This window comes from Pecten maximus, chromosome 13, assembly GCF_902652985.1.
Source record: "Pecten maximus chromosome 13, xPecMax1.1, whole genome shotgun sequence".
Taxonomy (NCBI): domain Eukaryota; kingdom Metazoa; phylum Mollusca; class Bivalvia; order Pectinida; family Pectinidae; genus Pecten; species Pecten maximus.
This window is the reverse complement of record NC_047027.1, coordinates 19,148,090-19,166,426: the sequence shown is the minus strand read 5'-3', so window position 1 is coordinate 19,166,426 and position 18,337 is coordinate 19,148,090. Positions and strand designations below refer to the sequence as shown.

The 18,337-nt window shown below is 36.3% G+C and overlaps 1 protein-coding gene across 8 annotated transcripts in view; it reads right to left on the bottom strand.

The window, feature by feature from the left end:
- The window catches only part of LOC117341475 (dual specificity tyrosine-phosphorylation-regulated kinase 1A-like), an 84,894-nt gene that overhangs the window by 12,728 nt on the left and 53,829 nt on the right, over positions 1-18,337 (bottom strand). For all 8 annotated transcript variants that reach the window (XM_033903335.1, XM_033903339.1, XM_033903340.1 and 5 more), the window contains exons 3-5: positions 12,879-13,079; positions 6,170-6,317; positions 5,464-5,750 (exon numbers count right to left, since the gene is read on the bottom strand). In XM_033903335.1, coding sequence (XP_033759226.1) covers positions 5,464-5,750; positions 6,170-6,317; positions 12,879-13,079 — 636 coding nt within the window. The remainder of the gene's footprint in view (positions 1-5,463; positions 5,751-6,169; positions 6,318-12,878; positions 13,080-18,337) is intronic.

Sequence of the window (18,337 nt, the reverse complement as noted above, 5' to 3'; positions counted from 1 at the left end):
GGCATATTTCAATCACATTATCAAGGCCAAATAAAAATGTATTAAGGTAGAGGCCATTCTCACAATTTTGTGCCTTCATCTAAAAAGAGTTCTAATTGGTCTAAAAATAATATGCCATTGAATTGAGTGTCAAATTAAACTGTTTTCCCACAAAACCATATTAAATGTAGGGATTTGATTCCAGACTGCCACAAGGAAATAGAAAGGAGTTTATCATAAGTGTAATGGTAATGATTGCTGTTTTCCCCCAAAATGCTCCAACTCACTAACATGGCCCTTATACCCAAACTTTTTCCTGATCAACATTTGACAGGTCTTAACCTTACTATTGTAGATTAAAACTTTACATACTCCATATCACAAACTTAGCCTAATTTACAGGAATTAACTGTGTAACAATTAACATCTATATGCATAACCATGATATATATAAATCATTTTGTGTTGTTTTAAACAACAATTGATGCTTGATGCCAAACTAAACAAGAGATCCCAGAGGGATCTTGGCGCCCACCATTGAATGATCTTCATAGGTTCCATGTCAGATTGATCTTTTCTCTACTTTTCCCTTCATTTTACTAATCTGTGCAAATTGAGACATCCCTCCAGTACTTTTTAAAACAAGGGAATCCTAGCTATATAAGAAATTTGAGATTTAACGATAATGGCTGTTTGTTTGCCAGGTTGTTTTCAGGACAGACTGGTCCAAAAATGCAATACAAGGGACCAAGGGGAACCTACTTATGAAATTTGAGAAAGATCCATTCAGTACTTTGAGAAATAGAGATAACAAACTTCAATTGTCAAAATCCAAGATGGCGGTCTGTCGGCCATATTGTTTTCCAATTGATCTCAAAATGCAATAAGCATAACGAGGCACCAAGGGGAACCTCCATATGAAATTTGAGAAAGATCCCGTCAGTACTTTCTCAGAAATAGCGATAACAAACTTCAATTGTCAAAATCCAAGATGGCTGCCTGTTGGCCATGTTATTTTCAGATAAGTCTCAAAATGCAATATGCATAACTAGGCACCAAGGGAAACTTACATATGAAATTTAAGAAAGATCCCTTAAATACTTTCTCAGAAATAGTGATAACAAACATCAATTGTCAAAATCCAAGATGGCTGCATGTCGGCCATGTTGTTTTCAGATTGGTCTCAAAACGCAATATGCATAACTAGGCACCAAGGGAAACTTACATATGAAATTTCAGAAAGATCCATTCAGTACTTTCTCAGAAATAGTGATAACAAATTTCAATTGTCAAAATCCAAGATGGCTGCCTGTCGGCCATGTTATTTTCAGATTGGTCTCAAAATGCAATATGCATAACTAGGCACCAAGGGAAACGTACATATGAAATTTCAGAAAGATCCATTCAGTACTTTCTCAGAAATAGTGATAACAAACTTAAATTGTCAAAATCCAAGATGGCTGCCTGTCAGCCATGTTGTTTTCTGATTGGTCTCAAAACGCAACATGTATAACTAGGCACCAAGGGAAACTTACATATGAAATTTGAGAAAGATCCCTTAAATACTTTCTCAGAAATAGTGATAACAAACTTCAATTGTCAAAATCCAAGATGGCTGCCTATCGGCCATGTTGTTTTCAGATTGGTCTCAAAACGCAATATGCATAACTAGGCACCAAGGGAAACTTACATATGAAATTTGAGAAAGATCCATTCAGTACTTTCTCAGAAATAGCGATAACAAACTTCAATTGTCAAAATCCAAGATGGCTGCCTGTCGGCCATGTCGTTTTTCGATTGGTCTCAAAATGCAATATGCATAACTAGGCATCAAGGGGAGCCTACATATAAAATTTCAGAAAGATCCATTCAGTACATTCTCAGAAATAGCGATAACAAACTTCAATTGTCAAAATCCAAGATGGCTGCCTGTCGGCCATGTTGTTTTCGGATTGGTCTCAAAACGCAATATGCATAACTAGGCACCAAGGAAAACTTACATATGAAATTTCAGAAAGATCCATTCAGTACTTTCTCAGAAATAGCGATAACAAATTTCAATTGTCAAAATCCAAGATGGCTGCCTGTCGGCCATGTTGTTTTCCGATTGGTCTCAAAACGCAATATGCATAACTAGGCACCAAGGGGAACCTACATATGAAATTTGAGAAAGATCCCTTCAGTACTTTCTGAGAAATAGAGATAACAAGAATTGTTTACGGACGGAGGGACGGAGGGACGGACGGACGGACGGACGACGGACCACGGACGCAGGGCGATTTGAATAGCCCACCATCTGATGATGGTGGGCTAAAAAGCAATTTCTACAAAACTGGCGGGTGCATACCAATCTCCCCGGCACCTTTATCAACTGCCTAACGTCTGGGGAGTTGTCATTTTCAAGGAAATGCTAGAATTTCTCACATTTACCTTGAACAGGTACTTTTCTGCTCATTTATATGTATGATAGTAACTTTGAACTCATTTTCAGTTCAGACAAGTACATTTTTTTAATTGGGTCTTCTGTTCATATTTATTATTCTGATCCTGGTAACTAATATCTACAACAGAATCAGCATATCAATCAGTTCTGTACAACAGTGTATTTTACTTATCAAAGGTTCTACAAGAATAAAGCCTGGTTCTAAATACTGACCTGATGAACCTGCCACAGACTACACCTCATTTAGACAGGGTTTGATTATCTGACCAAACTAATTGAACTAAGAAAAGGTACAGAGGGTCATCTGTATAGAAGAATGCAAACATTTTCTCAAACATATACCAGAGTTAAAGGTCAAGGCTGGTTTCAAGCATTGATTTTTTTTAATCTAAATATTAAAATCTTAAAATATTTATTGCATTTCAGAAGTCTTTCAATTTTTCAAAAGAGAACTTTTTGATTAGCCTCATAAGAAATTTGAAACAAACTGAACATCTTTTATCAAAACACTGGGAATGCATATTCCCTTAACCCATAAATCTCCACCGATCTCTCTAACCCACATCTCTCCTCCTGAAAAGTGGACCTGTGATGTTTTATCATTAAAAGTCAGTGAATTAATCAGACTTGGCCTGACACACATACACCTAATCATCAGCTGAGGTAATTAATTTTTCAGTGAATGATTCACAAAGTTTGAAATGTAGAAGGGGAGGGGCGGGATGTCTGTCAGTCGAAACAGTAAGGGTGTGAATAAAATTGAATGAATATCACCCTTAATCTCTATTTTACTATTAAGATTATTATTTTTTAAATGCCAGATTCTATGATATTATAAACAGCGAAAGTTATTTAAAATTTTCTTCCTTATTCGTCAAAATTTTACACTTTTATTACTGCAGTCCAATAATTGATATTATCCATTAATTGATATTTTAGGCACTGCAGTCCAATAATTGATATTTTAAGCACAGCAGTCCAATAATTGATATTTTAAGCACAGCAGTCCAATAATTGATATTTTAGGAACTGCAGTCCAATAATTGATATTTTAGGCACTGCAGTCCAATAATTGATATTTTAGGCACTGCAGTCCAATAATTGATATTTTAGGCACTGCAGTCCAATAATTGATATTTTAGGCACTGCAGTCCAATAATTGATATTTTAAGCACTGCAGTCTATTAATTGATATTTTAGGCACTGCAGTCTATTAATTGATATTTTAGGCACTGCAGTCCAATAATTGATATTTTAGGAACTGCAGTCCAATAATTGATATTTTAGGCACTGCAGTCCAATAATTGATATTTTAGGCACTGCAGTCCAATAATTGATATTTTAAGCACTGCAGTCTATTAATTGATATTTTAGGCACTGCAGTCTATTAATTGATATTTTAAGCACTGCAGTCCATTAATTGATATTTTAGGCACTGCAGTCCATTAATTGATATTTTAGGCACTGCAGTCTATTAATTGATATTTTAAGCAAGATAATAAATCTCTATCAATAGCAGGAAGTGAAAGTTTGAAGCAGTTTTAACATCTACGATAGTAAGATAGGAAAACTACCACAACCTTCAAAAGATTCATTGTGTAAACGATCCAGAGAATGTGTTTTGATGATGGCAAGCTACTTTATCATCAGAACAGGTATCCTAAAGAAGCTGGTACGACCCTTGTGTACCTAACCAGACATAGACCCATGTATTGTTCCTGTCTTAAACCACATCAAACATTTTCGTCAGCTGTTTATCTCATTTTGAATCTTTCAAAATCGGCAAATCTATTTCCTAATCCAAATTCTTTTTTACAGCATTACTATAATTACTTTATGTTCATACAGCCTCCTTATTTCAAAAGATTGTTTAAAAAAAAGTGTCCCCTCACACCCTGTTGTGTAAAAGTTTGTGCATGTTATCGAGTTTATCAATCTCCAAATGCATGTACAAGCTACAAATCTGTGAAAAATCTCTCAGAAACCTTAATTCGCGTCAGAAGCCAGACAAAGGATTATAGAAGATAATGGAAAGCTTCCACGAAGTTTTAAATGCATCAACATGTTATACCCGAGTCAGCTATAAAAAGAAATATTTTCTACAAGTACAATAGAAGCTAGCAAATCATATCGCTTCTCATTTGATCGTCAAGATAACTTTTTAGGCTGCACCAGATTTTTTCATTAAAATTGTCTGCAACTTTTGCGAAACATTGTCCAAAAAAAAATGTAAATTTTTTTTGTTCTCTTTTCAAATCAATTTTTTTGTGTGCTATGTAATAAGTTAGATGTCTGTTTCCAGCTGAAGCTAGTCATGGCCTAGTAGAAGATTGGATTGAGATACTGATTTTGTTGGCCTGGAGATTAGAAAGTGATCACAACCACATGGTATGGAGATGGGAGAATCTAGAGGGATAAAGCCAGCTTATCACCCAACTTATCACAGCTATAATATAAATCTGTACACACGAAGACTCCATCTCTCTACCAGATTAAACATCACAGTTTTTATACAGCTAAAATTCCTCAGCTATGGTATGATGGAATTAAACAGTTATTCACCATCATCAACATTTCAATAAAGGGGTTTTGTGTATTTTTTTTTTGAAAGAGTCATCAGGTTTTTGGAATTCCCTTATGTCCCAAATAACATCACGATAGGAGCCAACAAAAACTAGAGGCCTAGTTGAGCAAAGGTTGCCCTGTCCATCCATCAATCAATCTTTTTCACTGGCAAGAACTTGTGTTCCTTTTCTCAGCCAATATTTGCATGGAGGTTCTTCTAGCCTCTAGCTTTAATATTAAATGATACATATTGCCAACTATTTAGTCTTTTCTATGGTTACAGATAGTGACGAGATATCTCCTCAGGTACCTAACCCTTTGAACTTGACCTTTAGACAAATCTTCAAAAATTTATTGTTAGTTACTTGCCCTTTGACCTTGACCTTCAGACAATTCTCCAAGATAATTGGTTACTTACTGACCCTTTGACCTAGACCCTGCAGACTACATATCAGAATAATTTGTAAGTTACTCACCCGTTGACCTAGTTGACAGGAACTACCAAAATCCACGATCTTGATTGCACTTCGTTTCGGATTACACAACAGAATGTTTTCAGGTTTAAGGTCACAATGTATAATGTTTAGCTCAGGAGTTGCTAAAAATAGCAACGCCGTACACAGTTGTTGAGCAAACTTTCGAGTCAAATTTAACGAGACTCCACGGAAATTGGTGTTCCGTAATAAGTCATACAAATTGTAAGAAAGAAGTTCGAACACAAGACAAAGGTGATTCCTGAACATGAAATGTCTCTTGAGTTTCACTGCAAAAGAAAACAAACAACATTAGCATAGAATGCAGCAAGATTTTGACAGATCAGCAATATCTGACATTCTGACAAACTAACTAGCAAATGCAGTCAATATCTGAGATTTCAAACAATAATATTAAACAAATATTTGAAAGTAATGAAAATACATTTTCCCATTCTTTAAAATTTCAAAGTGTGGAGCCTTTTTTTTTTATCAATTTTTATTATACAACCACCTTTAAGATATGGTACTACTTCTGAGGAAAAATTTCAGGGAGGTGGCAATTCAATTCAGTTTTTTCTGTTTTTATTTGTTTTTTTATTTTCCATCAGTGGACTCACCTATAAGAAATGGTAGGCCCACTATAATTAAAGAAAATAATACTGATTCTTAATTCATGTTCTTGTTTGTCTCTCTAAGCTATACTTACCTATATAATACTTGTTTTCCCTGTCATGTTTATTCATAAGTTCTAGAAGTTTGACCTCTATCTGGGCCTGGTTAAGGAAAGGCTTTTTGTTCTTGATAATCTTGATGGCTACTTGCTCCTGGTCAGTGTGGTCATACGCCTTTACCACCTAAATAACATAAACCACAACATCAAACACTGAAATGTCACAATCATTTGCCTTCATTTAAACACAAATGTTAGATCAGCATTGAAAATTCAACAGAATGCTGCATGCCTGAATGCCATAAATTATAACTTTAAATTAGAAATAAAACAAAAAAAACAACAACAAAAAACAAAACAAGAGGCCCATAGGGCCTGTATCGCTCACCTGGTTGGCTTTGACCAAATGTCAAAATAATGTTCATGTTCAATTCCTTTTGTTTGTTAACCTCAAACAATGCTATTTATGGTTACAGCGTGGGGATCCCAACTGCTTTAAAGAAATAATGAAGTCCAGACTCTCTGAGTTTACAACATGCATTTATAACTTTATGACTAGTAGTGATTTAAAGGAATTACCTCTATTTCCCATATGGGGCCCCGCCCCTTTTGCCCCTCGGGGGTCAGAGTCACCATTTATGCAAAATCTGTTCCCCTTCCCCCAAGAATGTTTCTTACCAAATTGTGTTCAAATCCATTCATAACTTTATAACTAGTAGCGATTTTAAGGAATTACCTCTATTTCCCCATTAGGCCCCGCCCCTTTGGCCCCTTTGGGGTCAGAGTCACCATTTATGCAAAATCTGTTCCCCTTCCCCAAAGAATGTTTCTTACTCAATTGGGTTCAAATCCATTCATAAATTTATGACTAGTAGCGATTTAAAGGAATAATCTCTATTTCCCATATGGGGCCCCGCCCCTTTGGCCCCTCGGGGGTCAGAGTCACCATTTATGCAAAATCTGTTCCCCTTCCCCAAAGGATGTTTCTGACCATATTGGGTTCAAATCCATTCATAACTTTATGACTAGTAGCGATTTTAAGGAATTACCTCTATTTCCCCATTAGGCCCCGACCCTTTGGCCCCTTTGGGGTCAGAGTCACCATTTATGCAAAATCTGTTCCCCTTCCCCAAAGAATGTTTCTTACTCAATTGGGTTCAAATCCATTCATAAATTTATGACTAGTAGCGATTTAAAGGAATAACCTCTATTTCCCATATGGGGCCCGCCCCTTTGGCCCCTCGGGGGTCAGAGTCACCATTTATGCAAAATCTGTTCCCCTTCCCCAAAGGATGTTTCTGACCATATTGGGTTCAAATCCATTCATAACTTTATGACTAGTAGCGATTTTAAGGAATTACCTCTATTTCCCCATTAGGCCCCGCCCCTTTGGCCCCTTGGGGGGTCAGAGTCACCATTTATGCAAAATCTGTTCCCCTTCCCCAAAGGATGTTTCTGACCATATTGGGTTCAAATCCATTCATAACTTTATGACTAGTAGCGATTTAAAGGAATTGCCTTAATTTCCCCATTGGGCCCCGCCCCTCAGGCCCCCTTGGGGGTCAGAGTCACCATTTATGCAAAATCTGATCCCCTTCCCTGAAGGATGTTTCTGACCAAATTGGGTTCAAATCCATTCATAACTTTATGACTAGTAGCGATTTGAAGGAATTACCTCTATTTCCCATATGGGGCCCCACCCCTTTGGACCCTTGGGGGTCAGAGTAACCATTTATGCAAAATCTGTTCCCCTTCCCCAAAGGATGTTTCTGACCAAATTGGGTTCAAATCCATTCATAACTTTATGACTAGTAGCGATTTGAAGGAATTACCTCTATTTCCCCATTAGGCCCCGCCCCTTTGGCCCCTTGGGGGTCAGAGTCACCATTTATGCAAAATCTGTTCCCCTTCCCCAAAGGATGTTTCTGACCAAATTGGGTTCAAATCCATTCATAACTTTATGACTAGTAGCGATTTAAAGGAATTGCCTCAATTTCCCCTATTGGACCCCGCCCCTCAGGCCCCTTGGGGGTCAGAGTCACCATTTATGCAAAATCTGATCCCCTTCTGCCAAGGATGTTTCTGGCCAAATTTGGTCAAAATCCAATAAGAACTTTTTGACTAGTAGCGATTTGAAGCAAATGTTGACGGACGGACGACGGACGACGGACGACGGACACCGGACGACGGACGACGGACGCCGCACCATGGCATAAGCTCACCGGACCTTCGGTCCAGGTGAGCTAAAAACACATATTTAAAAAAAATAATTTTCCTATTCAAATCTTATAATTTATTTTCTTCCCACTTAATTTTTTTTTTTAAATTCCTACCCTCTCACAAGTTTAACTACCAACTCGCAAATTTCAAAATCTGTATAACTAAAGAACAATTTATTGATCTCCTGATTAGTATGAATATGTGACCTTCCACTTGCTTAGAGTAAATACTCCTTGGAACCTTCTATACCAATTATACAGTTCAATGTATATATAATTAAATGGAATCTAACAAACTTAATTATTTATAAAACTAGAAAATGTCTATAAGACATACGAAACCTCAGCATTTCTAAACCTGTCTACGTATTCTAAAACAAATTTAATTTATTTCTGATCTAAATTTTTGATGTAAATGTAACTTTCTATGAGACAAAAACAAATGATAATCTTCACACCTGGCATGACATATAGTCCCAATCAAAATATCTACCTCCATCTATCTACTTCACTATAAATCATCATAATCTTTGCATCAATATTCTTCAGAAAGAATAAAACGTTTGTTAAGTCTGAAAAATTAAATATCCAATTAAAAGAAAAAATCTTTGGATAAATATTTGACACTTTCTTTTATTTAAATCAATTTTTCTATCTCAATTGCTTTCAGTCTGTGGATCATTGATTTTTTGGTGACATTTGGGTGATCAATATTTTCACCTGTCTGCATTCTTTTTGGGAAAGTAATTTTATCGTCCAAATTGGTTTTTAGATATTAATGATAAATTGATAGTGAGATTCATTAACTTTTTAAGATGTCTGTCTGTATGTGGTTTGGACCGTTCAGTTTTTGACAGTTTGTCAATATTTCCACCTGTCTAAAGAGTCTCCAATGCTACAGTTATGGGGTGTGAATCAGCTCCATTGTCCAAAGTCAGATTCAGTAGACTGTGACCATATCAAGGCCGACTTGTATTTTTTTTTTTACACATGTAATTGTGTGGCGAATTATTATCCGTTCGACCGCGAACGTACCTGGCAGGCACTCGATGGCGCATGGAAGCATTCAACAGGTAATCTACAGGTCAGGAGCGGACAGGTGCACGAGCGACACATGCACGTATCACCTGTATGCTAATTTGGCAGGTAAGGGCAGTCGGGTGCTGAGGGCACATGATTGGGGTGGTGTAAGGGTCAAAGGTCAGCTTGTTACTGGGAAGTCAAGCTCTAACAAGTTCACCAGTACTTACAAATTGGGAGAAAATTTTGACTTCATTTCAGTTTAGGGCTTTCTCTTTAGATAGTTTATTGATATATAATTCAAGCTTGTGTTTAGAAAAATGGCTTGTCACGCTTAAAAAGTAAATATCTGTTTGAAGAATTTGTTTAAACTTCTTACTTTGAAAGATTTCTCATGAACAATAGATATTACCTGTTAAATTTTCCTTTGGTCTCTTCACAATGTTAAGTTGTTCATTTCATTTCTTGGGAGATTTTTATTACATTATTTTACATATGAATTTTGATATGAACAGCGTTTTTAAAAATACATGGAAGTAGTGTCATCTTTTCCTTACAAAAGTAAAAAGAGATGGGTACTTTTCTGGCCAGATAGGTATCTGTTCCAACTGAGTTTTATACACAGAAAAGCAATCTAAAAATTCAACCACATCAACAATGAAGCCGTTACTCCTTTTCACTCTTCAACACTCAATCCGCTGGTGGAGGTCGGTAAAGTTACCTGTTACCGTTATAATCGCCTTTTAAACCTTTTGTAGATCTCAAAAGACAAATGACACTTGGCTAGTAGGCCCTGGCGACAAACAAAACTTTGGGCGCGGACCGTTATAATTCCCCTCACTATTGTCGTCGTATCCTAACAAAGCAAACATTGGACAAGGTACCGTTATAATGTTCCTCCCTCCATTGTTAATACCCCTCTCAACAAACGACAATTGGATCGGGGAGCCGTTATAATGATCAGCTCCATCTTTTGTGCTGCTAAACAACAAACGAAAATGTGTTGATGGACCGTGGCCAGTCAGGCCAGGTGGTACAGGTACAGACCAACCAAAGGTCCGGAGACGGGGCCAGGTACATCGTACTGCTCATCACAGGACCTGGAGTGTGTCGGAATTTATCCACCTTAGCAATAATTGCTATACATGTAGACAAAGACACCTGCTTCTCGGCCGATGTCGGCGAGCGATTGCACGTGAGAAGTCAGAGGCAGATGGCTGGGTTTATCAAAGTGACTGAGAACTTCTTTGAAAAGTTTTCCAACTTCTAACAGAAGCATTGGACCACTGGCAGATGGTATCAGCTAGCAGGGGTGACCGAAAGTGTGAAGGAATTCAAACTAAAACTTTTCTAAAGTTTTACCTGTAGATTGGAACTACAGGCAGGTGGCACAAAATAGGAGGGGGTCTCTTTCAAAGAGGGGTGTTGATGTGAAGGAATTTGTACAGGACAACTTTGTCCAATCTGTTGATTGAAGGACACATACCAGGGACATATGGGATGAAGAGTTTTACTTGTAGAATGTACTGAATGCAGGGAACGCTTTACGGCAGAAGGACGCTCAAATAATGGTTAGAGCTATTAGCTGTCATTGAAAATTTTTTTTAGAAAGTTACTGTCAGATAATACACTAACACTGGTAAAAGAAATGAAGACATATATTTGAAACACAAAATGTAGTTTGAAATTAAATGGAAAATTCAGTACTCCAAGACCTACAATAAGGAAAGTCCTAAGATATTTCAAGGGACAGATGTTCCGACAACAAATGGCAAAATTCAAATATCAGGTTATGATATACAAACTTGAACTCGGTCATCTATGAAAAACATATTCTGACCGTTAGCCTTATAAGTAACTACATCATGTGACCCAACACATGCCAACCCCAAACCACCTGCCTGGGAGATAAAGAGGAGACTGACGACCAATGATGGGAGAAAAAACGTTATCAAGTGTATATGTACGGGTGACTCAATTACGACGAATAAAACCTAACAGTAACTCTATTGATCCTTCTGTCTTATCGCATTTATTCTACACATAAAGCGTCCGTATCTGTTAAGCGTTGATCCGTCATTTATAGGCCTATAATGGCCCATTTTTACTTCTTTACTTACGCTGTTCTATCTACACGATGCGACCAGCTGCTGATCACATAATACTGTTTTTGATGACTTTTAAAAAATTTCTACACACTAGAAGTCTTTTTTCTCTTTTAAATGAAAGCAATTTAAAATCATTGATGTTTGAAAATTTAGGATATGGACATGTTTGATCCAATAAAAATAATCTTCACATCAATCGACAGCACTTATATATTTTAACTTATAGATTCAGCAGCAATCAATATATAAATTCATCAGACCATGAATGCCTTCACTTCAAAAGTAAACAGTTATACTCTATCCCCATATGCAGCTGCAGGCTAGATTTAAATTCAAAATGTACATCAAACTATCGCTAACAATCACAGGTATATTTTTTGTATTTCTTTGTTAGTGTTGATGTTATTCCTTTTTATACATAAAAATAAATAAACAATTTAGTCAAATTTACGATAGACTGTGTTAACTTTTAATGAATAATTTATGGATATTAAAAAAACTCTAAAATCTTCAGGGAAAGAAACCAACTGCATAATTTACTATTATGAACTTACTACATATACTGTTTTTTCTTCCATTACTTATAATTTCATAATTTCCCTCACATTTTTTTTTTAGATAGCTCTCTGCTGTTAAGTAGTTGCATGTCAACTGATTCGGCTGAATTTATGGTTATGTAACAAGCACACAGTGAAGTGGCTTATAGAAGCACTCTCCCACGGAGGTCCAACAGGAACTATGATAGAATCAAGGTCATCTCCATACCATACACATAATATTTATCTAAGCATGTTCAATGACGACCTTGAAGGTTGCATAAAGTGATTAACTTCCAAGGTTAAGCTCCTCTCCCCCCTCCCACAAAATATATGTATGCAAGGTTATACAACAATTGACACTATAACCTCGGGTTCTTTCACCTGATATAGGCTGTCCCTAGGGAAGGCTTAGTTCTTATCATCTAATAACAATTAAAATCTATAATAATATTTACAACAATACATATATTTTTCAATAAAATAAAAGCTAAAATCAGAGAAAATATTCAGTTTTTGAAACATGAACTGTCGTTATGAAAATTAGAATTTCATATATTGTCCAAAATATACTTAACATAAATCAAGGGTTTAACCTACTTCTTAGTTCTAAAGGTCAACTTCTAGTTATGAAGTTTCATTTTATTTATTTTTTTGAATGCAGTAAACATAGAAAACACAAAAGGAGATCAATCATTTTTGCAGAAGTTGGAATGACAAACATAAAGAAGAATATGTCAATTCTTTTGAATTTATAATTACTCCAAATCTTTTCCAAACAAACAAAATCACTTTTAATTTCTCACTCAAGACCTTCACTTTTCCGATCATCCATATTCTACTGAGGACCAAAATCACTCACCTGTCCGAAGGAACCTTTGCCGATTAGCGAGTCTATCTCATATCTTTCTAGCCATTTCTCCCCAGGGTTGACAATATAGTCGTGATTGGCGTCATCATAGCCGTCGTTATACGCGTGTATGTTGACCTTGCCTTTCTTGTGACTGCTTTCGTCCCCTTGAGCTCCCTGAGCAGCACGTCGCTTCTTCTTTGCATAGTAAACCTGAAATTACAAAATCAAAATTTAATAAAAACTTAAGAATTTGTGGTTATTATCATTATAAGTTTGTCAGAACTTTCGTTTACGTAATTCTCCAATACAAGAATGAATTAGTAAAATTTATTATCATATTTTATACACAGTAGATACAGAATATTTTACAAAGGGAGATGATCTTATTAAGTTATCCTATCTATCGGCAAATAAGTTGCTGCCATTAAAAATAAGCTCCCTTCTTCATTTTTGCAAAATCATCTATTTTAATGTAGAATAGGCTAATAGTGGTTTACTAATAAACCTACCTTAACACGAAACTTATACACTAGGGGAGGGGACTTATAAGGGAATAAAAATGGTACAAAACATTTACACTAGCTAGGGAAGGGGGCTTATTTTGAAGATAAATACAGTACTGAACCTTTACACTAGAGGAGGGGGCTTATTTGAGGATAAATATGGTACTAAACATTCACACAGCTTATTTGAGTATAAATAACAGGGACAGGGTTTTTTCAAGAATAATACGGTAAAATGAAATGCTAGATAGGAGTCGCATTATAAAGGTGGTCTCTAAACAGAGGTTGTCATTTAACAATGGTGGTACAAATAACAGCTCAATACAGACAATACCTGCTGATGTGAAACAAAAAGATAACATTGCTGATCATCTGATCATTTTTGTTTCAACAAAGAATAATTAGCATCTACTGTTAAAATATCATTGTAATTTATCATGGGTGATTGTATTGATTGTATAGAATATGAATTCTACTTCGATGTATAAACTTCAAAAGGGGAAGTGTAGGTTATAATGTCTACCACTGAGATGTATGTTTTTTCCCTCATGTATGGCATGTTGTGTCTGTTAATGACTAATAGCTCATCAGGTGTGTGGATCACCTGACACAGGTAAGTATATATCTACATACTCTCTCGCTATCTACATCTCCGAAGTCCAGCTGAATCGCCACATGTCGCCGTTTCCTAGGTTTCTGAAAGTTGTCCGGTGTGTTGCTATGTGTGCAAGTGTTGACATCAATATCCTTCAGAACCATGATTCCAGAAGTATTATCAATCCTAGTATGAGAATCTATTTCTCTAAATTCTCAGAATTTCTCTTTCACCAGAAATTCTCAGCCAATCAAACTTGAAAGCCACAAATAACTACTTCAAGTCAATATCACAATATAGTCCTCATCATTTTGTTGAAAAATCCTCAAAAAATATATCAAACAATTTTAATTTACAGTGTAGATCCAGAAGACAATCCTTGTTTCTTGTGAATATTCAATATCTGAATAATTGTAGATGACCAGTTAACTGCCTTGATTCATTTGATATTAACAAAACAGAACAAAATCACAAAATCGAAAATTAGAGAGTACTGGTAGGTTGGCGATTCCTTAGCTGTAGTTACTCCAGATTGGTGTCGGTGTGGCTGTTGAACAGAAGATCCCACTCTTCTCTTTCATACAGGTTCTCTCCTTTTCTTATCCGCTGTCTCCATGTTTGTATACATTAATCACATCCATACTACAAGGGCTATAATATTGTAGTACATACAGAGTAGATATTGTCAATCACTACAATCAGCATACCAGTGTTATATAGATAGAATACTTTTCTGTTTTAAAACCATGTTCTTCTTTACCAATGGAGATCAGAAAAGTTCTACATAAAACTATCCCAGAAAGTGTTCTCATTGAGATAGAACATCACAAGGTCCAGATTAAAAAAAAAATCCACATTTTGCTGATTGGATAGATTCTGCAATTTTTCATTGTAACTGTCAAAGAGAAAGATCCGTCTTGAATCACCGAAACAGAATCGCTGAAGCATTAATTCCTTGGTGGAATGGTGTCACTATTGTAAACACAGTATTTACACAGGCTCAGCTATTGTGGTATACGATAATAGCTCACCTCATTAAACGTGTATCACTCAGTAACGTCAACAGTTCCTTCACTACTACGGCTTCTAATAGAAGACATATAAACTTCACATCGTAAGTTCAGGAGAAGAGTTCACGTACTTGTAGAAATAGATATCTATGTAGTTTTAAGATTAGTGGCCTTTAGTCCTTCAGGGACTTGTGAATAAGAATCTGTGCCCTATTTGTGCATCCAGTAGTGTGACCTATATACACGCCCTACAACTGGTATCCATCACAACCGATCAGTCCCAGGGTCACAGCCAAGTTCTACACACACACGCAAACCCACCTCCTTTACATATCATTCAAAGTTGCCTCTATATTTGAGACAAGGTTTCTGATTGGCTACTCTAAAAGGTCATGTGACCACTGATGATTGATGACCCACGTCCCGCTTGCTTACACCACTTTAACAGTACACATACTTGAAAGCAGAGAGCACATGGCTAGCATGTGGAGAATACCTGGAACATGTTTGTTCATGTGTGAAAACACTAGTGGATTAAAAAGCTAGACATTTTAAATTTTATTTCGTGTGGAAAAAAGAGTAAGCTCAATCTTTCCCTCATTATTGAACATTAACAATAAGTAACGCTATGCTTTTATTAGGTATAAACCTTTTACATTTGATACATTTAAGCTGTTTCTCTTGAATGTAGAAGGGACATTTTGTCGTTTCTCATGAGATCTTGGAAGTTTTTTATGGTAGTTCTGACTCTGATATATCAATGATACTAAACATTTTGAGGCATACAACTCAAATCTTAGGCTACTTGTTGCCTTATTTTAACAACACAACTTGTTGAATCTGAAGTGCTTGTCCAAATATTATGGGTAATTTTATGATACCATCACAACTAGTAGTACAGACCAGTGGAGTCTAAAGTGTCTGTCCAAAGATTATGGGGTATTTCTAAATCTGTCCCAAGAGTATTTATACATTATCACTACCACTGACAGTCCATATCTTTGTCAACTAGCAATACATTTACAAAAGTTCTATCTGGCCATCACTATTGACCCAATAGGTATACATTTATTTCTGTGTTGACTTATTCCTCTAGATAAGAGTACTCCACTCTGGTAACACAACTCTATCACTACAAACCAAGTATTACTGTAATGATAGACAAACTACTGGCATCTCAACAAATCAAATTAACTAAATACATCTCATTAGGTTGGTTTCTGATAGGCTAAATCGCTCTATCAACACCGTCTGTTATTGGATAAATCTATCATGTTTGTTCGGAGATCCATCACTATTGAGGTATGCCAGTGATGTTTTATAGGTGCTTACCCAAACAGTCTCAATCATCATAACATACTATCATAGTCTGTCCCATTCTGGATACTATAACGCTCCCTGTTACCATAGTCTGTCTGATAATACGTCCCATTCTGGATACTATAACTCTCCCTGTTACCATAGTCTGTCTGATAATACGTCCCATTCTGGATACTATAACGCTCCCCGTTACCATAGTCTGTCTGATAATACGTCCCATTCTGGATACTATAACTCTCCCTGTTACCATAGTCTGTCTGATAATACGTCCCATTCTGGATACTATAACTCTCCCTGTTACCATAGTCTGTCTGATAATTCGTCCCATTCTGGATACTATAACTCTCCCTGTTACCATAGTCTGTCTGATAATACGTCCCATTCTGGATACTATAACTCTCCCTGTTACCATAGTCTGTCTGATAATACGTCCCATTCTGGATACTATAACTCTCCCTGTTACCATAGTCTGTCTGATAATACGTCCCATTCTGGATACTATAACTCTCCCTGTTACCATAGTCTGTCTGATAATTCGTCCCATTCTGGATACTATAACTCTCCCTGTTACCATAGTCTGCCTGATAATACGTCCCATTCTGGATACTATAACGCTCCCTGTTACCATAGTCTGTCTGATAATTTGAGTTCTGACAAATTTTAGCATTACTTACAAACGTACAAGTCTGAGAGAGAGGAAACGTGTATCCCCGTTTCACTGGTAGGGGACAAATAACATCAAATTAATTTAAGATATATTTCACATTCAGATATTGGCTTGCTGCTTGGAACAAATAAGGTTAACGGAATTAGAAAATACTTTAAACCTATAACAGTCCATAGAATTACACTATGTTTATAAAAACTTTATTATCTGATAAGTGGTACAAATCAAAACATCTGGCACCAAATTGGTAATGACCCACTAGGCTGTGATTTGCAGCAGACTTTTCTATTTATCCCTCCTAAGAACACATATATCCTACCAACACCCAGTTTAAATATAACCCATAAGGCGTATGCAATGCATTTCACCTGCATTAGAAATAATGTCTTCTTTTTTGCACGTTGTTTCAGTGGCATCATAAGAAATGTGGCTGCTCCAAAGTGCCCCCAGGTGTGCTGGATTACAAGGTGTATACCAAACAAACGGCGTGTGCACCGGTTGCACATTCTAATGCCAAGTACATGCATTACATGCATTCTGCACAGAATGTATACACTCTTCTGTCAGAGTTAAAAGCAGTATCTCGCTCCAATGGCCAGCTGGTTATGTTTTTAATCATTGCTGTGTGTGTGTATATTATGTAATACTATGGTACTAATTGGTGATAAGTCACATGTTTTATCTATCATCTTTAGTTTAAGGCTTGGTGGTAATTAGTCAGATCAAAAAAAATCTTTTGAAAAAAAATTAAAAAAAATCAACAAAAAATCCAGAGTTTTCCTCAAGCATGCGGGATGTAATTCCCTCATTGTCACCCCTGTGACCTTATAAGGCAGTAGGTAAGATGTCACTATTTTATGTTTTCTCATTCAAAACAACACAAAGGAAAAGTATGAAATGAGACTTTCAACTGAAAATTCCCATGCTTTGTAACTAGTAATGACAGCTATACCAGTAGTTTGGAAAATGGACATAGCTTTGCAGTCAAAGGGAGGTAATTATGGAAAAGAAAAAATGGAAAAAAATAAAGCAAGAAAAAAATGAAGATAATAATAATAATAAAAAAAATTGATATATAAATTAAGAAATCATTCAGAATATTTGGTTTCATAGCTTCTGACATATTGCTTCATAATTAATGGATAAGGCAGTATTGTCCAATGGTATAATAATAATACATGTATCTAACAGCCAATGTTCAAGTCAACCAGGCTGTGTGTGGTGCCGAATCTAGAACCAGCAGCATTGATGTACCAACTTAGTGGCTGTGTACATGTATGTCTGTGACAGAAACACTCAGACAGGGTCGCGACCCTGCCACACTTATCTAACACATCGCTCGAGCATGCATGTGCACTGCACACCCCATACTG